The 27082-nt window shown below is 40.5% G+C and overlaps 1 protein-coding gene across 8 annotated transcripts in view; it reads left to right on the plus strand.

Annotated features, from left to right (window-relative positions):
• GRM7 (glutamate metabotropic receptor 7) overlaps positions 1 to 27082 on the plus strand; it is a 790597-nt gene that overhangs the window by 570395 nt on the left and 193120 nt on the right. For all 8 annotated transcript variants that reach the window (XM_045025646.1, XM_045025647.1, XM_045025648.1 and 5 more), the window contains one exon: positions 12711 to 12851. In XM_045025646.1, the coding sequence (XP_044881581.1) occupies positions 12711 to 12851 (141 nt within the window). The remainder of the gene's footprint in view (positions 1 to 12710; positions 12852 to 27082) is intronic.

A 27082-nucleotide genomic window follows, 5' to 3' on the forward strand; every position in this document is an offset into this window, starting at 1 on the left:
GGATACAAGCAAGTGAATATAAAATATGTTTGGGGGAGCATGGTTTAGTTTAACTATGATGGACAGTTTTGATTGAGGGCAGCAACACAATTCAGGATCTGGGGGGGATATATATCAGGTGTAGGGCCCTACGAAATTCATGGTCCATTTTGGTCAATTTCATGGTCATAGGATTTTAAAAATCATAAATTTCACAGTTTCAGATATTTAAATATGAAATTTCACACTATTATAACCATGGGAGACCTGACCCAAAATGGTATTGAGAGTGGCAGGGTGGGTGTCTCAAGACTATTGATGGGGGGCATTGCCACCCTTATTTCTGTCCTGCTGCTGGTGGCAGTGCTGTCTTCACAGCTGGGCTTCCAGCTAGCCACTGCCACTCTCCAGAAAGTCTTGCTGGTTGCAAATTAATCTTAACTAATTGTTGTAGTGTTAGAGGCTACATATGTTGGTTGCCAAATACAATGGAATTTGGGTAACATAGTGCCTTTCTTCCTGGAGATATCCCTGTGAACTTTACAGTAATAAGTATGGTACAAGCAGAGCCACTCTGCATAGAAAAATATAACTCCGGTCCTGTCTTAAACTTCAAAATGCATCAAAAGCCATTATTGGCATAAGATGTACAAGTGGTGCCAAGTTGTAAATGGCAATCACATTGAGCCTCTGACTGGCACTGGCTCAATACATCAAGTATCCAGCCAGAACTGAGCTTTCATATTAGCAGAGAAATAAATAACTGAGATTTTATCCCTTGTTATTCATTTGATGCTATTTTCCATATCTCACTTGGTGGCAGGATATTTTAGGGTTTCGATATTATCTCTGTCCTGTCCTCTTCTTTCTACTATAGTTACACAGGTTTTCTTTCTTGCTTTTGGATGGAAGAGTCTCTTATTTACCCATAGGGCTTCATGCAGAGCCCATCTAAGTCAATGGGAGTCTTTTTCATTGATTTCAATGGGCTATTTGTTCCTTCTAGAACCTAGATATCTGTGTAGCACTGAGCATTGTTTGATTTTCAGCAGGATTATTTGCTCAACTGGTTTAGAAGTTAGTATAGTTAAATCCTGAGGAGTTGCTGATACAATAATACATAGCACTCATATGTCTTGTTCTTGTTTTTAGCCCTCTAACACCTTGTGTTGGTGGTGGTAGAATATAGTGCTTTGATGTTACACTAGATATTTTATTATCTTTTCTGTTTGGAGATGAGCAAGAATAATTGTCTTAGTTCTGCCCTAGTGCTATAAATCGAAGAATTTCTGAATGCAGTGTTTGATCGCAAAACCGCAGGTGTAAGATTTCTCTTGGTGCATTGTCTCATTTGTTATATTGGAGTGTGCAGTTACATTTGCCAGTTTCACTCTTGTGTAATAGGATGGGTTGGATTATACCATCAAATAATTTGAGCGGGGTTCTGATTGGAGGTTTTTAGGTATCTCAGGCACAGAAAGCTGGTAGTGCTTTTTCTTTAGTGCTTTTATAGCCATCCTGGAACATCCTGATGCATTTCTTGTTAGACATTTATTGTGTGGTTTATGATGTGGTCTAGTTCTATGCCCGTGAAGTAAAGGCTGACTTTGTTTTCAGGATAGTTTTGCAAGATCATGATGTTGCTTTTCTCTACACTTAGTGAATGGTAAATGAATTAGTACTGCAGTTAGGTCAATGACGTACTGAGTTATATTGCTGCTGAGGAGCCATCCCTGTTTAATCCACCTTTTTGTTTGAAAACATCTATTTGCCTGTTCTCTGTTGTTATCCTAAAATGATTGAACTGGTATGCTAACTCAATTATGCCATATGTTTTGCCTCTGACTCCATTTTCTAGCATAGGGTACCTGTCAGAAGATAGGATATTGAGCTAGATGGACCATTGGTCTGATTCAGTATGGCTGTTCTTATATTCAGATTAAGTCAGCTTCTCAAACTGTTTTATTGAGAGGGAATGTTGGTCACTATGTCTGGATTATCTTTTCCCGCGGTATATTTGTTATCAGATGTTGGGCTACATGCGTGTGTTCTCTCTGCATGCTACACTGGCTCTGGCCAGATAGCCCGTACAGCAGACTCCAATTGAACTGCCCAATAACCACAGATCCATTAGTAGCGAAGGCATTCGGTCAGTTTATTGTCGATGAAGCACAGTATTAGCGCCCTGTACTTGCTACAGGTACACTTAATACATGTATGCCTGTGACTATGGAGGCAGCTCAGTCAGTGATAGGATTTTCCACTGCCCTATAGGCTGGACAAAGGGTTAAAGTGAGGTATCCAGACATTTATAGACTGAGACAATATGGGATAAACAACTTATGTATCACCTTACGTGTTTCATGACATGTTTGTTACCTCCCCTTGAACTTTTCTCCTGGTATTTCAGACAAGATATCACTATTCATCACTTCTGTCACAACATTTTATCGTGCGCTAGGTTGCGGTGTTCTTGTGCTAGCCTGCTGGAATGTGTTTAAGCAATGCTAGCCATACTGGCGCGGTGTTCAGGTACCAGATGCTGACTTGAAGGAAAGCATCTGCTTTTTGACTGTTGCTCATAGCATAACTTTTGCTGACTTTTGTTCAGGCCTCAGACCTTGAACCAAGCCCATATTTAAGCTCTTTCTTTCTACGGCAGAAGGCAGAGTGCCACCAACTGAGCCACCTGTGACAGTCAGGGTCCACACACCCTAAAGGAAGCACAGGAGGTTTGAACCCTGAAGAATAAGCATTTTATCAACTGGTTGTATACCAAGGTCTTTTACGAAAACTTGTAATGTTCTGAATTTGATGGTCCTTATTAGCTATGTATGCAGACGGTGGTTACGAATCTATGTATTTATGTATACAGAATACTGTGCTCATGACCTGTATTACAATTCCAAGTACACCTCATAGCAGGGAGGAGCTGCTCCCATGCCAGTTGTTTACATAAAACTAACGTCAAATACCCATCTATTGTCCAGCCAGGAAAAGACAATGGTGGACCATTAGAGTTAATGGGGAAATACTGAAACCACTTGAAACTGAAAAGAGAACCCCTGTCTTGGAAAACTAGGAGGAGGGAATTTCCCACCCCAGGAATCCCCATAGTTTGAGAGAAAGGGAAAAAACTGCAAACCCTAAGGCTAGGTCTGCACTGGCAACTGAAGGACAAAACTTTTGTCTTTCAGAGGTGTTAAAACACACCCTGAAAGACACACGTTTTGCCAAGGACAAGTGCCAGTGTGAACAGCTGTTTGTTTGCAGGAGAGCTGACAGACAGTGGCTACACTGCACGCCTTTTAGCGACACAGCTGTAGTGACACAGCCCTGTTGCTAAAAGCTGAGTACTGTAGACATAGCCCTAGGAGGGGTTTGAAGTGAAGAACATCCAGAAACTGAGAGGCAGGGACAGCCTCTAGGTGGGAAGCTGTCCATGAGAGGCTGGGTCCTCTCTGTGTTTGGGGGTAGGTTGGGAAACTGTTTAGAGGCAGTGGACATATTAGAAAAGAGAATTTAGCGAGTATAGAAGTGTAAAGCCAGAAGCTGTGGCTTTGTGTATTTTCCTTGTAACTTGTATGTGTTTGCTTTTCCTTTCTGCCTTACCCCAACCAAGTCTCTGGTGTGCAAACTGTGTGCAGTGTGGGTCACAAAGTGAACTAATTGGGGGCAGGCTTCACTCCTTCAGCGGTGATGGACCAGAGGGGGAAAGTCTTAGTGTCTGGTGGTTAAGAACTCAGGGTAGATGGATTTGGGAAGACTTGGGACTGCAAGGGTTGATGTGGTCACCATGCAAGGAGCAACCAGGCTGGTGGAAGCCAGGATGAGACCTTTATGCTTATGGGCTAGCTACTGGTATTAAGGATCTTAGCTATAGCAGCATGGTATTAAGGTGCCCAAGATTGCAGGGCAGGTGGTGACAAAATTCCTTATTGGTCTGAGTGATCCTCAAAACACCACACCACTATTACCATTTCCTAGAGCATGTATTGCATCATATTCTTGGGAGGTCTCTCATCCAGGTATTGACCTAGTCTTATCCAGCTTAGCCTCTGAGATCTAAATGGAGTTAGTCACAAAGTAGTATGGCCAAAGAAATAAAAGCAGTAGAAACAGTGATTGGCTGTTGTGATGAATTCTGTTACCTTTTTTGGGGAGCAGGGGGATACCCAGGTGCATGCTGGTAGTTGAATTACAGCCTATCTTCAATGTCTGCTGTGTTGTTGTAGCTATGTTGGTCCAAGGATATTAGACAGAGAAGGTGGGTGAGGTAATATATTTTATTGGAACAACCATTGGTGAGAGAGAGAGAGAGAAGCTTTCTGTGTAGCTCAAAGGCTTGTCTCTCTCTCTCCAGCAGAAGTTGTTTCAGTAAAAGAAACTTACCTTACTCACTCACCTTATCTCAGCCTATCTTCAATTAATATTTGAAAGGAGGTCAGAGAGTATTGATCTCTTTGTCTTTCACATTTTCATGTTGGTTAACATCTTTCTAAATGGATTATCCCTTAGCTATAAAAATAATAAAGATTAGTAATTGTGTCTGTCCTTCTTTATTTGGCTCCATACAGATTATTTCTTTACCAAACAAACAGACAAACAAAGGTTAGTGTTAAAATAAAGAGATGGATTGAAGCAGGCTATTCAGAGACCAGTCAGCCATAAGCCTGAGGCACACTGCACCATTTAGCTGGGCAAGAGATTTCTAATCCTGTAATGCATGACTTGTTTTGAGAGTGTAGTGATCACTGCTGTCATTGCTCTCTCATGCTGCATGAAGTCCCATTAATATCTGTCAGTGTAGTATCACCCAAACTGATACTGTTGTCTGGGCATTTGAACCACACTGATATTCTGATTCTTCTTGTTTTTTGTTTTGTTTTGTTTTCATACCAGACTGAAATGCACAGTCACAACTAGGTGAGTGAATGAGACTTTCGAATGAACTCATACAGAAACATGATGATAAAAGGCAAAAACACCATATTGCCTATGTGTGAACTCTCTTCACAAAGGGATCACAGTATATCTTACCTCTTAGTCCTCATCCTCAAAGGAAACCTGCCCAACACCTTCAAAAGATGACCCCGCGAGCTTAAATTGATAACTTTGCTGGACACTTAAAAATCATGGACTAAATAGACATACTAGATTTAAAGCTTTTTACAACAATCTATAAACTACTTCTCTTCCCCCCGCATTACTGGAAAGGTGTTAAAAGGACGCTTTGTCTTGGATAGCCCCTTGAAATGTGTGTTAACTGCTGATGCTAACATTTGTCCCACTTTGCATTCATCTTTGACACTGAACTCTGGTCTACACTATAAAGTTAAGTCGATGCAAGGCAGCTGATGCTGCTCCAACTCTGTGAGCGTCTATACTAAAATGTTGCTCCCGCTGATGTAACTTGCTCACTATGCCGACTTAATAATTCCACCTCCATGAGAGGCATAGCACTTAGGTTGATGTTGTTAGGTTGACAGTATCAGTGTAGACACTGCGTTACCTACGTTGACTTTAGTGGCTTCCAGGAGGTGTCCCACAATGCCCAATTGTGACTGCTCTGGTCACGATTTTGAATTCCACTCCATTTCCTGTTTGCTCGGCATGTAGAGCTCACGTAGCAACTGCCCAGCTGACCTTGCCAACTTCACACAGAAAACATGCTCCTGCCTGGAGAATACAAGAGGCAGTAGATCTCCCAGGTCTGTGGAGAGAGGAGGCTGTCCGGGCACATCTCTGATCCAGCTGTAGAAACATTGATATCTATGAGCACATTTCTTGGGCCATGTGGGAGAAGGGCTACAACAGGGACACACAGCAGTGCTGTGTGAAAATCAAGGTGCTGCGGCAGGTGTACCAGAAGGCAAGGGAGAGCAGAGCCAAAAACATGCTGCTTCTACAAGGAGCAGCACATCATCCTGGGAGGAGACCCCACCACCACCACCACCAAGACCCCCGTGGATACTTTGGGGGAACTGGAGTCACAGGCCCCTACAGTGCATAGTGAGGAGGAGGTGAGGGACGACGAGGTGGACAGGGGTCTGGGGGATCCAGTGGTGTGGCCAGACAGGACCTCTTTCTGATGCCGGAGCAGATGAGCCAATCCCTACTGTCCAGCATTGGCGAGCCTGATGAAGGTGAAGGAGCCTCTGGTAAGTACACAGTTTGTTCTGATATTGCAGGGACACATCATTTACTACTTTTTAATCAGTCTAGAAGAGGTAGTGAAATAATTAATTGAGGAAGAGTTGCTATCTGCTTCTTATTCCCCGGTACAGGTAGGCAGAGGGGGCCCTGGGGAACAGTTTGTTTATGTGCATCAAGATGTCCCATGAATTCCCCATAGAGATCTTGAGGAAACTTCCCTGGGGGTAGTCTGCTGCAATCCTGTGCTGAAGGTATCTGGGGAGGGCTGCCTTATTTCTTCCACTTTCCCACACCAATCAGCAATTACTTCAGTGGGCACCATTGCAGCACATAGGCTAGCAGCATATGGACCCAGTCTGCAGCCAGATGTGTGCTGGAGGTGTTCCCTTTCAGCCTCTGTTACTCTCAGGAGTGAGATGTAAGCTAAAAGCACCACCGTCTGTGGAAAACAGTGCAATTCAGTTGCCCTATCTGCATATACTGATGGCCATGTGCCCCCCGGTCCCCCATTGTCCCAAATCACCCCCTACCCCACCGGACCATACTTACCGCGTCTGGGACTGCCACCAGGCTCTATGAATCCCAAGCTGAAATGAGAATGTAGTGCTTGTAGCTTGTGTGGATCAAGGGCTGTGAAAATACACACAATATTATCTCTGTACATTGTGTCTTTTGCAGTGGGAGATATGGCCGTGAGTGTCCCTCCATCCACCATCGGGAAGCAGCTCAGCCAGATAAGAAGGAGAAGAAAGAGGATGCAGGATGACGTGTTCCAAGAAATCCTGCGGATACCAAGCAGCGGGCTTGGAGGAGCACCCTTGTGGACAGAATGGAAAGTGCAGAGAGGAGAAACATACAGCAAAAGGACACGAAGCAGGACATGACAGCACTTCTCAAGCACCAGATGGACATGCTAGAGATTCTTATAGATCTTCAGGTTCAAGTCACCCATACTCACCTCCCGCTGAAGCCTATCAATAACTGCATTCTGGGACCTCCCTACAGCCCGCCCCCAATAGAGAAGAATGAGGGGGGATTTGATAGCTGCTTTCAACTACCTGAAAGGGAGTTCCAAAGAGGATGAAGCTAGGCTGTTCTCAGTGGTGGCAGATGACAAAACAAGGAGCAATGGTCTCAAGTTGCAGTGGGGGAGGTTTAGGTTGGACATTAGGAAAAACTTTTTCACTAGTAGGGTGGTGAAGAACTGGAATGGGTTACCTAGGGAGGTAGTGGAATCTCCTTCCTTAGAGGTTTTTAAGGTCAGGCTTGACAAAGCCCTGGCTGAGATGATTTAGTTGGGTTTGGTCCTGCTTTGAGCAGGGGGTTGGACTAGATGACCTCCTGAGGTCCCTTCCAACCCTGAGATTCTATGATTCTATGAATATTCCACAAATATTTGGGGCTGCTGCAGTACCCATACCACTCCAACCCGAGGGAAAGTACAGACAATCACAGCTGCACCTACACTCACCTCTGGGAGACACGCTTGCTGTTTTGTGTGTTTGAAATAAAAATGACTGTTCTTTCCCCTTCAAAATTTATTTTCCCTGTATTTATAGTTTCATTTACAGTATCAATTATTTTTGTTTGCATGTGTTTGGAATAAAAGTCTATTTATGGAAAATTAGTTCATCTTTATTAGTTCACAAGATAAGATGTCTGGGGCTGACATCATTCAACGATAATAGCAGTAGGTGTATTTGCAATGCTATATTACCACACACACAGAATTCATTACAAGGTTCATAGCAGGGTACTAAAAACAATGCCAAGCAGATCACACTACAATAAGACATATTACTGTTGCTAACTATTGAAATGGTCTTTCAAAGCCTTCATGAGCAGTATAGATCCCTGTTGAGCTCTTCTTATAGCCCTGGTATCTGGCTTCTCAAAATCAGCAGCTAGGCATTCCACCTCCATGCTCCACCAGGCAGAAACTTTTCCCTCTTTGCTTCACAGATATTATGAAGCACACAGCAGGCAGCTATAACCTTGGGGAGATATTTTTAAACTAAAGTCTAATTGTGTGAGTAGACAGCGCCAGTACCCTTCCAAATGGCCAAAGGCACATTCACCAGTCATCCTTCACCTACTGAGCCTGTAGTTCAGTGGTGGACAACCTCTGGCCCACGGGCTGCATGCAGCCCATCAGAGTAATCCACTGGTGAGCTGCAAGACAGTTTGTTTACATTGACCGTCCACAGGCATGGCTGCCCGCAGCTCCCTGTGGCTGCAGTTTGCCTTCAGGAGCCAACAGGAGCTGCAGGAAGCGACGCAGCCAGCACATTCCTGCAGTCCATGCCACTTCCCGCAGCTCCCATTGACCGGGAACGGCGAACCGTGGCCACTGGGAGCTGCGGGCAGCTGTGCACATGTAAACAAACTGTCTCGTGGCCCACCAGCGGATTACCCTGACAGGCCACAGGTTGCCCACCACTGCTGTAGTTGAAGCACCTCTTGATGCTATTGAGGTGGCTGATGTACGGCTTCATAAGCCATGGAAGTAAATGGTCTCCAAAGATCACTATTGGTATTTCCATATCCCCGATGGTAATCTGCCAGTCTGGAAAGAAATTCCCTGCTTGCATCTTTCTGAACAGGCCTGTGTTTTTAAAGATGCATGCATTGTACACCTTTCCTGACCATCCCATGTTGATGTCAGTAAAACATCCCTGGTGATCCACCAGTGCTTGCAGTACCATAGAAAAGTAGCCCTTTCTGTTGATGTACTCTTTGTCAAGGTGGTCTGGTACTAAACTAGGGTCACAGTCCTTTGTAGCAGGACACTTGCATCACACCAACCCCCATAGTGGATTTCCCAACTCCAAAATGATTCCCAACTGATCGGTAGCAATCTGGCATGGCAGCTTCTGCACAGCAATCACCACTCGCTTCTACACCGTAAGTGCAGTTCCCATTTTGGTGTCACTGTGCCGGAGGGCTGGGGCAAGCAGTTCCATGAATGTGGCCTCGCACATCCAAAAGTTCCCCAGCCACTGCTCGTCATCCCAAACCTGCATAATGATGTGACCTCACCAGTCTGTGCTTGTTTCTTCAGTCCGGAACAGGCACTCCATCATCTGCTACTGCTCCGTGAGTGCTCCTTTGGTGGCTCTGTCAGTACTGAAGGACCAGGTACATTGTGTTGGTAACAGTCAGCACAATACTGAAGAGCAGCATGCATCTCACAGAGATGGCGAACGTATGTGTTTGTGGGGCTTTTGAAAAGAGGCACAAACCATTATGGGTTGCAGATATTAGGGGATGGAAAAAACTGAATTATGGGACATTGAAATCATGTTCCCAGTCACCTCTGTGCAACTCGTTTGCCTCCATGATGCTTTGCAAGCCCTCCCAAAAACAGCCAGTGCCAAATGGTGGCAAGTTGCATGGTGGAATACCTACCCACGGAGCACTGCTCTCTGCATCGATGCACATGCTGCTAGTGAGGACATGCACCGCTGACACAAGGAGCATAGTGTGGACGTGCAAAGTGATTTAATTATTGCAGCAGCTGTATGTCATTGTAACTTAGGTGGACTTAATTTTGTAGTGTAGACTTGCCCTGAGTATGTTTCCCAGACCTGAAGAGGAGCTCTATGTAAATTTGAAAACTTGTCTCTTATCAACAGAAGTAGGTCCAATAAAAGATATTACTTCACCCACCTTCTCTAATATCCTGGGAGCAAGACAGCTATAGCAACACTGCTTAAAAAAAAGGTGAATTGTGAAAATTATTAGAGGATATTTGACCTGAATTAAAAATTGCATTAATTTGTTCACAAGTTCATACTGGCAAAGTAATTTCTGTTTTTCATGGTGCTTGTAAATTTGAAGGTTGCAATTTGATTTAAAAAACAAACAAAACAAAAACAATATAGCAATAAAACTGTACATTAGTTTTGACATTTCAAACCCCAAGGCTAAGTGACTATATTAGTCTGATGATCCTTAACAGGATGACAAATGATCTGTAACTGCTTACTTGTTCAGTTCATGTAAACACAAAATAGTAATGCCAGAAATAGGGATACTGAGAATGGTGCTTAAGTTCGTCAGTACCCAAAATACTTTTCCAGCTCACAACAGTTTCATTGCAGGACTGTTTGAGCTATGGGCACAAACTGAACGTTTTGTATTTGCTCCTCCATGCAATGAGTTCTATTGTGTATGATTTATAGGAACCTGAAATAGCAAACCAATAGATGGGCTGCAGCAAGAGAAGATAAAACAGGAGGGAAGAGAGGGGAATCAATGGAAAAAAAACAGTTTTGCTTGTTTTGCATCCCTTCCTTTGTGTGCGTTTGTGTATGTTTTGCCATTTAATGGCCCCATTCATTTAAGGCAATCAAGAGATTCCCATTGACTGAAACAGGAACTGGATCTGGCCTTTATGGCAGGTCTACACTACAGCTTAAGTCAATCTAATTTATATTGTTCAGGGGTGTGAAAAAGCCTCCCCCCGAGCGACACAAGTTTCGCGTTGCCCATACCGGTGCTATGTTGGCAAGAGATGCTTTCCCACCGACATAGCTTCTGCTTCTCACCAAGGTGAAGTAACTATGTTGATGGGAGAGCACTCTCCTGTCAGCATAACACATCTTCATCAGACACGCTACACCTGCACTAATGTAGTGCTGTAGTAGACTTGCCCTTACACAGAGTCTTTTGGCAGGGATCTTGCACATGTTGGGGCACTATATGCTACATTTTCAAGTGTTTAGCTTGCACAGTTGGGGCCAAATTTTGAAAGAGCTGCATTCCTGCTGAGGAACTTGAATAAAGGCCCTATTTCCAGAGGTGCTTAGCACTCAACATACTGGATTCTTTTGGAAATCTGGCCCCATTTGTGGCTGGTGAGACCTAGTAATGAGCAGACACACTCTCTGTCTGGGTTCAGGTGACTCATATTGGTTGCATAGTTTCTGACAAAACTTTTTGTTTTGGTTAGAAAACACTGATGGGACAGAACCAAAATATTTTGTCAGGACAGGTTTCTCAGGTCCAGGGTGGAATTTCTGGTCAAAAGCAGAGAGAGATTCAGACTCCAAAATAAGCCAGTGGCTAGGGATGTGGGAGAATAGGGTTCAACTCCCTGGTCTGAATTAGGTAGAGTAGAACTTGAACCTGGGTCTTTGATTTGCTAGGTGAATGGCTTAATCCCTGGGCTATCGGCTATTCTGGTATGGGATTTCTCTTTCTCTGTGATTTAAAAAAAAACAAAAACAAAAACACACCTACAAACTTGACACGTCTCCATTTCATCCCATTGCAGACCAGGAACCTTTTTGAAATGTCAGTTTTGTGGGATGAGAAATCCAATACATCATGGCTATCTCTTTATCATCAGAATACTCAACAATTGCCAACTATGGAAAATATCAGGTTTCCTACAATTTTTTTTCTTTTATGCCTCTGTCATAAGTACAGTGAGGTAATAAGAAATTGTTACTTCCACATACACAATATTGCCTGCCCCAAGCATTGAAAACAATATGACATTTTTAATTCTTTTTATTTGCTCTTCTTGTTTTTGAGCCTGTAGGGTTTACTTGGGGCACATTTTCAAGCTTTTATCTGGAATCACGTAGGCTATACACTTCATTTTTTTTAGGAAAGCTGACATTCTCATATCATCACATGCCTTCAGAAGCTTTAGAAAAGGCAAACAAAGTCATGAGACTCATGATAAAACTGAAAGAGTTGAGTAGAGTAATTGCTATGCACAATCAATAAGTGTGGAAGGCTGCACATATCTCAGCCATAGAAGCCTTAATATCAGGATTTCTGAAATCTTGAACAAACTTCCACTGCATTTTTTTTTATTGAACCAGCCCCTCTGATAACAGAATAATGTTGCATGAAGGTTTCCTGAGGAAAGCTGTTTGACTCTTGCAGCCCAGGAAACTGCCTGTGGCAAGATTTTTCTCTAGGTTTAATAACTGACTCTCACAAGTCTGACCTGAGAAACTTTTCCTGTTTTCACATTAGGACATATAATTCAAGAGTCTGGTAACTGGAGGTGATTTATAGTTGCCTTGCAGAAGTTTTTCCTCTATCCCCTGACCAATACCTGTGTGAAGCAGATGAGCAGAAAATATGTAATAAGAGAACATAAGCCAAAATAGGTTATGTACCTAGTGGACAATGGATGAGAAATGCATAACAGTAAAATTATGTCCTCTTGAGGGCTGGAGATGTTAATTACAGAATTACAATTCCTCTGATCTCACTCATAGTTCCCAGCATATTTTCATTGATCTCTATATTTCTCTCTTTATCAATCTATATTTAATCCATACTTGCTGCTTATAGAATCTAATAAATATCTCATAATTTACAATTATTTTATATGACTTGAGAACTTACAACAGAATCATCTACTTACAAAGCATAGTTGATAATACAAGACATGAAACTGATGTCCATTCTTTCCTTTAGTCTCTCTCCGCTAACTATGTAAATGTCTGCTCTATATTCAAGAAAATGTAAACCATGTATTATTTTTAGGGTCTCAGTAGTTCCAGTAAAAACATTTTCCCTATTTCAGCTTTCTGCTCATTTCCTTTTAGGATTTGATACCTACTTTACCTCACGCACCCTGGAGAACAACAGAAGAAATGTGTGGTTTGCAGAGTATTGGGAGGAAAACTTCAATTGCAAGTTAACGATTAGCGGATCAAAAAAAGAAGACACAGACCGTAAATGCACAGGTAATTTCATTCACTTCACCCTTCTTCTTCTGTTGTATGTGGTCCATATAGGAATGTCTGCATAGCTGATGCATGGAAGCTTAGTTGGAGACAAATTGAAAAAATAAATTGTTTTTTAATAGGTTGTAGAGAAAATGGAACGTGAGCATAAGCCTTGCAGGACAGGAGAAATAGATGGCGAGAGGCAAAAATACATTCTTTCATTTTCTTTTTCTGCTGTCTATCCAGAAATAATTGACATTTTCTATTGATTCTGTGGATTCAGAGGAATATATGGTGGCTGGTTGGGTTGCATTTTGGTTTTGTTTTGTTTTGATTTTTTTTAAGACAAATATCTTCATAAATATTGGTTTGTCATCTGGCCATGAAATATAAAACATTTGGACATATACAGACTGTATGTTCCTGATTAAGAATGTTTTAAATAGCAATGTTACAATAAGTTCTGTATTTGAACTCAGCTTTTGAGGAAATTGTGATAATTTGGTATCATGTATTCTAATTTTAGTTACTATAACTCTGCTGTCAAGATTCTCATTTGAATAAGAAAGTGTTCTTCTAGTTTTGCCCCAGTAATACAGAAAGCCTCAACTTTGTAGCCATCTTTCCTGTATTGCCTGGTGGGCCTATGGGTCAGCTGTGACTGTCAGATCTATCGCCCTTTTCCTTTTTTTATGTCTTTCCCATTTTTTGGTTTTGAAAAATTTAATGGGCATTTAAAGTGTAATGTTTTCTTGGAGGGTCTCTTCATGGTTAAAGTCTGGTTCAGGAGATTTATTTTCATCAGAAAGATGCTAAGATGATGATAAGAATTTCATAACCTCCTTCCTCTTCTCCCATCTCTCACAAGAGCATACTGATCCAGCATTTCTCCACTACTATGTTCTCCATCCTCAGTGGGATTGTTTAGGGGTTGTGGGTCCCGTTTCTAGTCTTCCACTGAAATGAGTTTTGACACTCATTTTCAGTAACTTCCTAAAACACACTGAGGAACCCTGGATCAGGTACGATGAGCTATCTTTAAAGTGCTGTGAGATCAGTTTTATTTTTTATTTTTGAAAATACAGTGATAAGAAATTCTGGAATGTGTTTGGAGACGCAAGTGGTGTTTCATGGAGTGAAAAATTAAAGTCTTTGAGAGTGGTCTTTTGATTTAATATAACTGTAGCTTCTTTATTTTAAACTTAGGAGGCCAAATGGTCCATGCTGTATGTAGTGATACAGTACATTGGACAATAATATATTTTTCTAAAGGAAATGCATGAAAAAATGCCCATTCCTAGAATTATTCACACAGGGGCCTAACTAAGTGTTGGGGAATGTTCTGTGGGGACAACTTCGCATTGACAGGATGATTACTTTATGCTGAGTTAGGCTGCGGTTCCACATACCATTAAGAGTAATGCAAAATCAGATGAATCTATTGATCTGAATACTGCACTTGCAAAAACAGTCCCAAATTTCCTAAAGTGGTCACCCAGTTTCACAAACATATCCTTCAGAGATAGACAAGTGGTTTGCCAGCTCTATAACTTGTGTCAAGCTGAGCCACAAGCTATCCCTGAAGTTATATATAGATATAGTGCACATTCTTCATAATTCCTTTCCTTTAACTCTTTGTTCGATAGGCTAAGCAGAGTATCACATGTTGGTTTTGATACATACATAAGCACTGACTGAGAGAATGGACCTCCCATTCACCTTAGTCATCTCTGTGCTAGAGGTTTCCTTAGTGTGGCCATTAAGATCTTCCTTTTCAGTTTTGACAGGTGTGGTTAATGATGGACATTTGGCTTGATACAAGGATCTCAGAATTTGGTCCAAGGGAAATTAATGCATATGAGGCTTCTCCTGGGCAAAATACTACTTTTTACTTTCATTTGGCAGATCTTGTCCATGATCTTCTGCTTCGTGTCCCATATGCCGGTGGAACTCCTGAAGGTAGAAAGAAAGCAAATGCCAGAGTTGGGTCTGAAAGGAAAATGTTGGCATTAAACAGAAAGACGCTGAGTCTCTCATCCAATGGTAGAATTTGGCCACAAATTAAGAAATTATCTTTAAGGTAATTTATTAAAATGATTTGCCAGCACATCAGCATTGAGACTCTTAAAGTCACATTGGAGTAATAGTCTCCTGTGTTGTTCTTTCTAAACCTTCATTCATGACACTTTGTGAACAAGTGAGATGTTAGACTGCAGACAATGACCTTCCAAGAGGAAGGTTGGTCCAATGGTTAGTATATGAGCCTGGACTTGGGAGAGGAGGGTTCAATTCCCTGCTCTGCCACAGGCTTCCTGTGTGACCTTGGGGAAAACACTTAGTCTTTCTGTGTTCCTGTAAAAGGAGGATAATAGCACTTCCATATCTCACAGGGTTGTTGCACGGACAAATACATTAAACATTTGAAGGGTGATAGGGGCCATGTAAGTACTATTGATAGCTCTAGGGCTAAATCCTGCTAATCTTACTCATGTGAGCAATCCAACTCTTCTAGAAGAAAACTTCATACAGGGATAAAAAGCTGTAGGCTTCTATACAACTACTGTTCTAAAATCCTAGAAAATTGTAGTTGGCTATTGGTACCTTTTTTCTGCAGTATTTTTGACACATTCTGTAACAAGGAATATAATGCTTTTGATTTCTAGAGGATCCTTAACAAAATAGAGAAGTTACCATTTTCTATTAAATTCTATGAAGTTTTTCCATAAGAGCACTGATTACAGTGGGACTCTTCATGTAACTAAAGTGAACAGGAGTCTGTCCTATGCTAGTAATATAGCCTTGGCTTTCTAGAGGCAGTGTTCAGAAAATGATTACTCTGTGTTGCTTCTGACCTGCAGAGCTCCATAGGCCTCTTGGGCTTCATTGCTGTGGAAACTATTCAGAGTTCACATTAGGCATTCCATGCTGCCTCCGATTTCATCTCTGAGCCTGTTGCACTTCTTGGTTTCATTGCCATATGACGACTATCATACAGACAGCTGGTGCTCATGACTATAGGACTCCTCTGAACATGTTTAGGAACTGCACTGAAAATTGTAAGCCAGGCTGTGTTGTTACCCGGGGTTCTTTCAACCCAAAGCTCTTGGTAACTTTACTCTGTGTGAGGAGGTGTCAGGAAATAAATCAGGGGAGACACAGCCATCCGACCGATGGCTGGCACAAACAGGACAACACAAGAGTGCTTTCACTTAAAGCTAAACTTTACTTAGTCTCAAGCACTTACACACATCCGCAACAAGTTAGTAAAACACCCCCAACCCTTGATAATTACCAAAGCTGAGTGTGGCTCTCGAGTGACACAGCGGCAGCCTTCCGGTGGCCAAATCTTCCGTCTGCCGTTGGGGACTGCAAGATGTATCCAGAGGGAGAGTCCAAACGAGTCCAACTATCTCAAGCTTTTTCCCCTTATTTATACAATAGTAATAGAATGACATATCCCTTAAAGAAACCTTGTTAAGTAAGCAGTTTTAAGCAAGAGGTTCCTTCTGGCTATTGATTAACCAGGTGTGGGTTTTCCAGAGTCTGCAGCTCTGAGACCCCAATAAACATACATGCATTTTAAAAAGAGCAGGAATCAACAACTTCAAGACGAGTCTTATCAGGAAGGACGCGGGGTCAAGCTGCCCTTTCTGTGGCACCCAAAACCCCCCTTCCTGCCTTGGTCAAGCTGAGTTTACTGAATGATCAATTTACAGCTTGCTGCCTAGGTTGCTTTTTAACAATAAGCCATAGTGGTTTTAGGCACTTTACTGGTTTGCCAAAGTCTCCCCGTACAGTGTCAGATATCAGCCAGGGAAAGACTCAGCCAAATGTGCCTCTTCATTGCACATTCTTTTCAAGGCAAATTCAGCCCAGCACAGAGAAGCTGTCCAAAGTCCTCCACAATTCCACTGTATGTCTATGGAAAGAGGCCACAGCAGAGCAGCTGTGCAGGGATCTCCATGCCAACCCCATGCAGGTGAACACAAGTGGAAGCATTGGTCTGGGAGCCCGGGGCAGGAGTAAGCCAGAGTAGCAGCCATAGGGGACCATGTAGCCCATTGCCCTGTCTCCGGGAGTGGATGAATTTCATCTTGACAGGCATAGGATTTTGCTTCCTCAGCACCCTCCAGCTCACCTACATAAAGCTGAGTTACTCTGGCAGTGTGCAAGAGAAGTGAATTTCATTCCAGTAGAGAAAATGAATGATGCACCTGACTAATATTCAAATCTCTCTAGTAGTCCCCTGAAATAGACCAGATGATCCACCCAGGAAGAACTCCAAAGTTTCTCCTCCTCCTTTTCCCCCTACCCCAACCAACAGTGAATCTCAATCTGCTTGTAGACAGCTAAAAATATTACTCACCTCTACCTCACTCCATTAATCTAGCTAGAGATACCAACCATATATTTAGGATCTTCTGTATTAATTTAACCTATGAAAATGATTCCCTAAGCCTGTCCCCATTCTTCATCCTTTTTGGGGAGGTGGTTCTCCAATCTTAAGCAAAAAAAGAAACGTTTTTCTAAGAACGCACTTTTGTGAACTAGTTGACTTCTAATATGGAATTTTGTTATATATTTTCCACAGCATTCTGTATCCTGATATTTTGAAACATTTGTTTCAGAGCCTTGAATGAATATAATTTAGATGTATTTAAGCGTGGGAAAGTTGCTTTGATTGTGATAGATACGGTTAAAATTTGGGAAAATAGAACACTTGCACATGCATGAAATATGTCTAGACAACATTAGGTCCAATGTATTATTTATTAATAATAGTAATTTCCATCCTTTCTTTCAAATTGATTTATTATGGTATCGATGAGGAACCAATCAGGTGCTTCAATTAAGGGATTATAAACAAGCACTCCTAGATTATATCCCTTTTTTTCCTGCCATCTAAAGTAAACTAACCCCTGATTCAGCACAGTGTTTAAACACATACTTTGCTGAAGCAGGGCATCAGTATTTAAAATCACTTACTATTTTGCTTTGGAAAGTAACTTAACCTCTTGATGGCTGATTTTATGCATCTTTATGCATCAGCTCTACCACAGCAGGCTGTTGAAGTTTAATTTGGTAATGCTTCAAAAAAGCAATTTGGAATCACCAGGTGGACAGTGGTACATAAAAACAATAATTATGATGATAATTATTTTGCATAGAAAAGCCTTTGAATAGGTGAAGATAATAATCCCTTACAATGAGCCCATTACAGATTGTGGCCCCATTTATGCAAAGAGACCCACACTGGTACAAGGATCTGCAGTTCTGTCTGCAGGCTTGAGGCCAACACATATAGTCTGATGTCTGTATATGGGTCACTTCTTCACTGAAATGAAGCTGCCTGCAATTCTAAGCTATAATCTGGCTCAAACTTTACTACTGCAATAGAACATTTTTCTACTACAATCGTTGATACTAAGCCCAAAAAATAAAAGAGAGAGGAAATGAATAGCCTGGGATAGAAATGAGAATAATTAAGGCTATGTCTCTCTAAAATAGTGGTTGGAGTTAATATACATTACACTAAGATTCTATTGATCAGCCAGTGCATCAAGATTTAATTATGGAATTTCTTAGAATTAATAGATGATAAAATAGTGCTTTCCAGATATACTGGCATATATTGTCATCTCTTTGATTTCCAAAGTGATGACTGAAATCAAGCATGCACTGCAGAATTTATTACCCTATTTTCAATGCCCTATTAGAGCATTTTTACACACATCCATTAGCATTCAGGTTTACTGGCAAGAATGTTCACAGAAACGTCTAAAAAATATACTCTAGTTCAAGCAGGAATTATTTCTGGGAAGTTCTGTGGCCTGTGGCATGCAGGAGGTCAGACTAGATGATCATAGTGGTCCCTTCTGCCTTTATGATCTCTGAATCTATGAAAACCATTAATCTTAAATCAACACAGGAGAATATTCCCAGAACCTAACCTCTGAATTTTTGAATGGAATATTTCTTGCTGCTGGTGTTTTGAGATATAGCCTCACCTGAAGAAGCAGCATATTTCCAATTACATGAGATCCACACTGCTAATATGGTGGCTGTGGGATTCTTTTATTTATTTTATTTTGAAAGAAGATCTAAGCAAAGAAGGAATATATATATTACAAATACACCTGTACGTTTTAATTAACTATGCCTATTGGGTATAGTAAGGGCTGAAAAGAAAAATCCCAACACTTGACTGTAGGTGTAGCAGTTGTCACTCATTAAACATAGGTTTTAATTTAGCCTACCTCCCACTTGACAAGACATAATGAAGTGATATAAGGGTTATGCCACCCTGGATGTCATTTATCAGAATGTCTATTACTTGGAGAGATTTTCTAATTATCTGGAAATGTAATCGGTCTGAAGGTGCAGCCTAGATGATGGTTCATACAGTAAACTGCTCTAAAGGACTTGTTTGGAGGAAGGTCCTTGCATAGCAAAAGGCCAGACATTTAGCAAGAGGGTTTGTAAAATGCTGAGTTTTTGTACGTTCTTAGAGACAGAATTGGAAAAGACATAATATCCAAACCAGAAATATATCTACAAGGGACCTGATTCCCTTCTCATTCCAGTGTAACCCCACTGTCTTCAGCAGGGATACTCCTGATCTACACTGGTATAAATGAGAATCAGGCCCCTGCACCTAATCTCGGTGTTTGTTTATGCTAAGGGCGCTTATGTCCATATCCTAGAAACATGTTTAAAATAATGTTAAATCCAGTGTTTTGTTCAAAGTGCAAGTTGAAATGAGATGTATATATCCAAACCAGATCATTGGAGGAGCTATGAATTATAGTGTTCATCCAACAGACCAGCCGTGCTGCTCTGAAATGTAAGGATGTGTGGAAGGGGAAAGAAAAGAAGAGGGACTAATGAAGATGTGGGGAAGATGTGGCTCTTCAGAAGGACTGGAAGATTTTCTACTTTATTGGGTAAGCTGTCAGAGAAGCTTAATCGTAAAGGTGAGGTTCAGGGCAAATGAAGATGTGGAAGACTTCTGTTCAGAAAGGAGAGCCCTGCTCTGGGCAGGTAAAGAGCACAACTAGAAGTTACTGTTATGGCCATTACAGTCTCATTGCGACAAAGTTCTGTTCAGAAGCTGAAGCAAGCCTTTTGGTGCTTGTATATTCTCTCCAACTGTCCCTGCAGTACAGAGCACAACATACACTTATTTGAAAATCCTTTCAGTTTGAGATTGAAAAGCAGTGGAAGACAAGGAAGGCCTGGGTAATAGGAATGCTGTTTGTGTATGTATGCATATGCTTGAACTTGTCTGTAACATTCCTTTGGAGCAAAGCACTTGGGTTTTAAAATGGATGCCTTTAAAACAGATTCAGAGAACTAGTGCAATAGTGGTGGATAGTTTACCATGTTACTAGTTTACTGCCTGTAGTTTGGGAAGAGTAAGGAAAGATGAGAATTTTCCCTTGTGTAAGAGAACTTTAGTTATACTGTCAAGGAATTCATTTCACGCACATTCATTTTGAGAATAAAATTGTAGACAAAATATAAATGTCCTGCTATGTGTCTCAGCAGAATTTACTGTATCTGTTTCTAGAAGTATCTGCCAATCCCATCTCCTTAAATGCCCACAAATCTATCATTGAGTTACTCAGAACTGTCTAAAAAGAAGGTGGGTGTGTCTGTGTGTGTGTGGGGTGTGTCTGTGTGTGTGTGTGTCTGTGTGTGTGTGTTTATAAAGATTAAGAGGATCCTCTTTTATGGCACGTTTGTAATACTAATTTATATAGCCAGATTACAGTCTAAACTTTGAATTTTCCTTTGGATTCTTTCTTTCCGTTTACATTATGTTTTTGATAACGTAAATGAATAAACACATTAATATCAGTACTAGGACTAGAAACGTGTTTTTCAGGCCTTCAGTAGTAATCTTTCAGATGTCCTGCATGATGCTTCCTTAGGAAACCATGTATCTTGATGAGACTCTAGAATCACTACCCTTTGAGATCTGAAATAATCAGGTCAGTCCCTATCTTTCTCTCAGCAGAGAGTGCTGCTAAATATCTACAGGGTAGGCCAATAGGGGAGAGAATCTGTGTGCTCTGTTCCTATGGCAATCCAGTTTTCACACATCGCTTATCACTGTGATGTCTGAGTAGGTTCCAAATATAAGACAATCACAGTGACTAACATTTGTCACAGGTAGTTGATTCCTCCCAACATGAAGAAAAATTAAATGTGATTTAAAAACAAACCCTAATGTGGTGGTGTTTGGGAAGACAATGTGGAAGAGGAATGCTTTGATTGGGACTGTAAGGCCCCAGCATTTAAGATTATTACTAGCTCCTGTGAGAGTAAAATCCATAATCTTGAACCATCCCCCAAGAATGCCATTTCTTATGCACAAACAAGTGTCATCCTTGCAGTACCTCTCAAATTTACCCTGTGTTGAGGGGTGCCACTCATTTCAGCCCCAAGGCTACCTACATTCCGCATAAGTTTAGTGTAAAAATAATTTACAACAGAAATAACTTGAATATCTCAGCTATGGAATACTTTATTGACAATAAATCAATGAACCCCACAGCACTTTACATTTCCTGCATAAATAGGGCTATGTCCCTCCTTTTGAATCTTTGTCACATTGTGACACTGCTGAGCCTCAGTGCGATGAGAAGGATGGATTATGGATATTTTTAATGTCTGTGATGTTTAGCAGCTTTACATATTGTGGGGCAGAATTCAGCCTATTTTGATTAACTGGCAGTATAGTAGGGAAGGTTGCAGACTGCAGGTATTGCTATTGCCATCCGTGTTTTTTATATAAGAAAAAACGCTTCATCCTTTAAAGTTTTTAGTAGAAAGAAGTCCAAACCACAGTGGTAAGAGCTGCATTTTATTTGAATTTCCCCAAAGCACAGAGATGTTAGTTCCTGAAGTTTTGTTTCAACCATTCATAGAAATCTCTTGGGTCTCCAAGCTTTCCCAAAGCCCTAGATCATGAGCTCTGGTTCATGAGCATCTTTACCTTTAAATGGTGTGGCAAACAAAAACAAAAGCTATGGAGACCATTTTGAGCCATCTCTAAGTGTTAGAGAGAAATGAGAAACAAAAGATGAGGCAAATAACGCAGCCTGAGGATACAAGAATACTAGTTATAAACTGAACCACAAAAAGTGATCTGGTGCATTAGTAAAGTGTGCAATTTACTACAGAAAGAAAACTTTAGTTTGTAAAATGCCATCAGAATATTCCATCTCAGAAAAAAATAACTGAGATGTTTCAAGCAACTCTGTGACCCATGGCCAAAATCTGGAACAGCTTTTTAACAAATACCAAGAGCCAAATGTGTCTGATACACATTTAAGTCTAGATTTATGATATTCATTAGCATGAATATTTGTTGGACTTCCAGAGTGCCTGACAAGCTGAACTATTAAATCATGTCAGTCATAAAGTCTAAATTTAGACTGATTCCTATTGAAGGTGTAGAGGCAGGTGGTGTTCCCTTTCAAGATCTTCTCAAAGTTTGGGCTGAGAGCCTTCTACAAATGAATGTTTCATGTGTGTGAAACACGAGGACAGACTTTGAATGCTACAAGAAAGCAATCGTTAGTTTACGGATAATATTGGCAGCAATGTACTGAAGTCTTGTGGATTCTTCATTTGCCCCCATTTGCCCTTACTCATAACATTTGTGATGATAAATAGAGATACTGAGGTAGAATCCTACATTAAATATCATCAACCCCGCAGAAAAGGTAGGTTTTGGAGGCTCCATATCCAGGTGAAGCAAACTGTTCTTTTATTCTAAATTCCGATGCCGTAAAACAGCTGTGTCCATCATTTAAGATATGATTCAATGCTTGTTTAAGTCAATGGAAAAGCTTCCACTGACTTCAAGTAAATGGCCTCCTTTAAAAGTTTCTAAAGAAAATTATACATCCACTTCTATACACTTTTAAAATCTCTTGATAACCATGTCAAAATCCATTATGTAGGGAAACCAATAAATTCTTGCAGCATGCTTGGGAAAGGTGTTTGTATATGTGTTTGGGGGGGGGGAATCCTCAACTGATGTAAATCAGCATAGTTCCCGGAATTGGTCATGTAACTTTAATTTTAAAAATTGTGTATTCTTTGCAACATCAGGGAAAGCCCAAGTGTAAGTAATTGAATGAATACACCAGGTTTGTGCAAAATTAAGGTTGCGCAATAAAGTACACCAAAGTAATGAAATGTGAAAATTACGGTTGTCCAAATAAATTTCATTGTATCCTCTCCTACATGTGTATTGTGAGGTAGTATATTTTTCAAATAATCTAGATTCATGCAGTTTTTGTGTAACTTTAGGTGTGGAAAAAGAAGATCAAGACATTTGTTCAATGTCACACAGCAAATGTGTGTCAAGTGTAAAATGGGGCAAACATTTTTCTTCTACAGCTGTGCTTTATAGAGATGAAAAAACACTATTATCATGATGCATACATAAGAGTTGAAGCAATGTGCCTGATAAGCACTCTGGTATAGTGGATAAGACTTCAGAGGTCTAGGTTCTGTTCCCATCTCTGCTACAAATTTCCTTTGTAGAAGAAGTGTTTAAAAAATGCAGGAATTTTGACCGAAAATTACTAAATGTAATTTTTTTTACCAGCTATTACATTTTCAATATGGCAAGTGCCTTAAATATCTCTGTACCTGAGTTATCCCACCCTGAAATAGGATAAATGGTAAAGTTAAGTTAGTGGTGCAGCATATGATTTACTGGAGGCTTAATCCAGTCCTCAGTGAAATCAGTTGCTGTTGACTCAGTTGTGCAGATTAGGCTCTGCTTGCATGTTTAATGCTCAATCCAAAACCCATTCAAGACTCGTATTAACTTCCATGGGCTTTGGGTTGCGGCCTTAACACGAGTAGCAAATCTCTACTGTAAATGTACATGATTTTTCACATGTTCATCACTGGTCATTTCATACTCATTTCGTCTAAACCAATATTATATTATTACTCCTTAAAGAAAATTATTTCCATGGAAAATTGTAAAAAGTTACCTGAAATGGGGAAAGTGTAGGGGTTTTTTTGCACTCCGTTTGTTTTTACGGAAAAACAGCTAAACACCTTTAGCTCAAACTTTCCATAACAATTCACCTTAGACTAAGCTGACGAGGAGATGTTTCCTAAAGTAAAAGCACCTAAAATAATGGGTTAAAATGAGGAGACAAGGTGGGTGAGGTATATCTTTTAATGGACCAAAAGTGACAAGCTTTTGAGCCACACAGAGCTCTTCTTCAAGTCTGGGAAAGGGACTCGAGTACCACAGCTAAATGCAAGATGGAACATTTTTTTAGCACAAGCAGTTAACACACATTCTAAGAGACCATTCAAGGGAGAGTGGCCTGTTAACACATTTGCAGTTATAGTTTAAAAAGGGGGTGGGTGGGTTATAGATTGTGGTAATAAAACATAAATCCAGTGTCTTTGTTCAGTCCCTGATTTTTAATGTCTAGCAGATTTATGAATTTAAGCTCCCAGGCTCATCTTTTGAAACTGTTCTACAGGTTTCCTTTGAGGATGAGGACTGATAGGTCAGAAATAGAGTGATCACTTTCTGAAAAGTGCTTACCCATAGGTGATAAGGTGTTTTTGTTTTTTATCATTTTCCTCCCTGAGTTTGTTAGAGTGTAGTGATTGTCTGGGTTCACTCACATAGTTGTTATTGGGGTATTTAGTGCACTGGATGAGGTATAAAACATGTAATGACAGGCATGTGTAGGATCCATGGATCTTGAAAGGTGTATTGTAGGGGGTGTTGATTGTTGCAGCAATGGAGATTCTGTCTGCGGGTTTTCCATGTTTTTCTGACAGGGTCTGAGGCTGCTTTGAGTTGGTGTCTTGATCTGTGGGGAGCTTGCTCCTGATGATGAGCTTGGAGACGTTTGGGTGTTTTTTGAAGGCCAAAAGTGGGGGTTCAGGAAAGATTTCTTTCAGGATGGGGTCCCCATCAAGTATGGGTTGTACTTGTTTGACAATACCCTGTATGGGTTCCTGTGTAGGATGGTAGGTGACAACTAGGGGTGTGCGGTCTCTCTTACAAACATAAGTTGGGTCCAATAAAAGATATCACTTCACCCACCTTGTCTATCTAATATCGTGGGACCTAAACAGCTACATGAAAACTGTTTTGTAACCCGAGTGGTATCTATAGCGGTTGCTATCCACTGGTGCCCATCATAGTAAGATCTTCGGTACTTGGTATAATTAAATTCTATTTAAACATCAGTCCTTAAAGACTGATCACTTAAACATCATAATGTCTGTTAGTTGAGGTCTTTACGTCTAGAAATAGTTAAGATAATGTCTAGCTGAGCTTGACGGTATTGATCTTGTGTGCAAAATTGTAGAATAATTTGGAAAGGGTCAAATTCTTCCCTTTGGTACACATACACAACTCCCATTGAACTCAGCAGGAGTTCAGTACATATCTCGGAAGATTATGTCCCAGCATGTGTTCTGTGATTGATGACTTTAAAAGGAACAAGAAATCCTTTGACTAGAACTTTCTTAAAGATTGCTGTTTGCTATTTCTCTTCCAAACTCTGATGAATTAAATGAAGCTCTTTCTGTGTGTATACATGTAAAATACAAAATATTTCATTGCAGAGAGTGTAAAAATAAAATGGGTCTGTCTTTGGCTGCTCTGATAGCTATAAATGAGGTTAAAGGGCAGCCCATGGTGTGAAATTTATTTTCTCAATTACATCCTGTGCTCTGATGCAGATAAATAAAGTGTTCTAAGTTTATTCTTCCTCTGGGCTGCCAGTGAATCCTGTTCTCTCTGTTTCACACTTTGAGGCCCTAATCCTTCATTTTGCCCCACACTGGAGAAGAGCTCCAGCCTTGCAGATCCTATTGCAATTTCAGAGCCTTTGCAGTGACCATCTTCATTTGCTGCCTAGGATAGCATTAAACCCATTCTCAGCACTTTATTATAATAATAATAATAAATTGTTAGTAAAAACATTATTGCTATTACTGTTGTTTATTGCTGTAGCACCTAGAAGCCCCAGTCATGGACCAGGTCCCTCTTCTGATAGGGGCTGTATGAACACAGACCAAAGAAATGGTTGATGGCCCAAACAGCTTACAATCCAATAATATCGATACTAATTACACAAGCAAAAACTAAGTTATAAAAGCGTTATTAAGGTTTCAAAGTCAAGCACTCAAAAGTTAGAAATGCCAAATTAAGGTTGCCTGTGCAATTTTAAATTCAGCCTCCTTTGTGCGTATGCATTATAATACAGTCTTTAATTACATGATCACATACCATTTTTTTCCCCACAGAACCCTGCCTCATTCAGTGCACAAGATGAACAGTGATCGTTTAATGAGTAGTTATTCAATGTTTTGTTTTCTCCTCGTTGTTCAGTGGGTGGACCCATTCACTATTTCCTGCACACTATTCAAATTCTGCTCTGGAGACCGAATTATTAATTTTCTCGTGAGATTTTCTATGTTGCTCATCACTATGTATCTGGGTGCTTTACAACCAATCTAAATGCATTTTCACAATTCCCTATAAGGGGAGGTGATATTATCTTAATTTTACAGGTGAGGAGCTGAAGCACAGATTAAGGTAAAAAATTTCCACTGGTTTTGGATACACAATTTGAGATGCCTAGAATCTCATTTTTTGGAATACTTAGCATTATATAGCACTTCATATTTTCTTAACACAGAAAATATGTGTGTTATTTTCTTAACACAGTTCCCGTTGACTTCAGCTGCAGTTGTGAGTGCTCAGCAATTGTACAAATCAGACCCCAGGATAGCAGTTGAGCACGCAGAAAGTGAGGAACATATAATTAGTGATCGCTTATGAAAAGTGTGGTTTAAATGCCTTGCCTAGCATCACATAGGAACTCAATTGCATTTTATGTTAACCTTTTGGCGTGCTGTGCAGGGTGTTACACTTGGTTGGTTTGTATTTCTTTTTTATATTTGCTGTCATTTTTTTTATTTCTTTGTTTGCTGTTTGCATAGTTCTTGTGAGTGGTAGTTGATCTTGTTACCAATTTCTTAATTTAGGTTATGCTCCTATGAAAAATTAAAGGTGCAACTGATGAGTTAAAAGAATACCATTGACTTCTTTAGGTGCAATATTCATCTATTTAAAAACATTATAACATTATGTATTTTAAGTCTTTGAAATTCTAATACCATTTGGAATTTACTTCTGAATTAGTGAATATTCAAATAAAATAAGCACTATTTAT

This window comes from Mauremys mutica, chromosome 7 (assembly GCF_020497125.1).
Source record: "Mauremys mutica isolate MM-2020 ecotype Southern chromosome 7, ASM2049712v1, whole genome shotgun sequence".
In the NCBI taxonomy this organism is placed as follows: Eukaryota; Metazoa; Chordata; order Testudines; family Geoemydidae; genus Mauremys; species Mauremys mutica.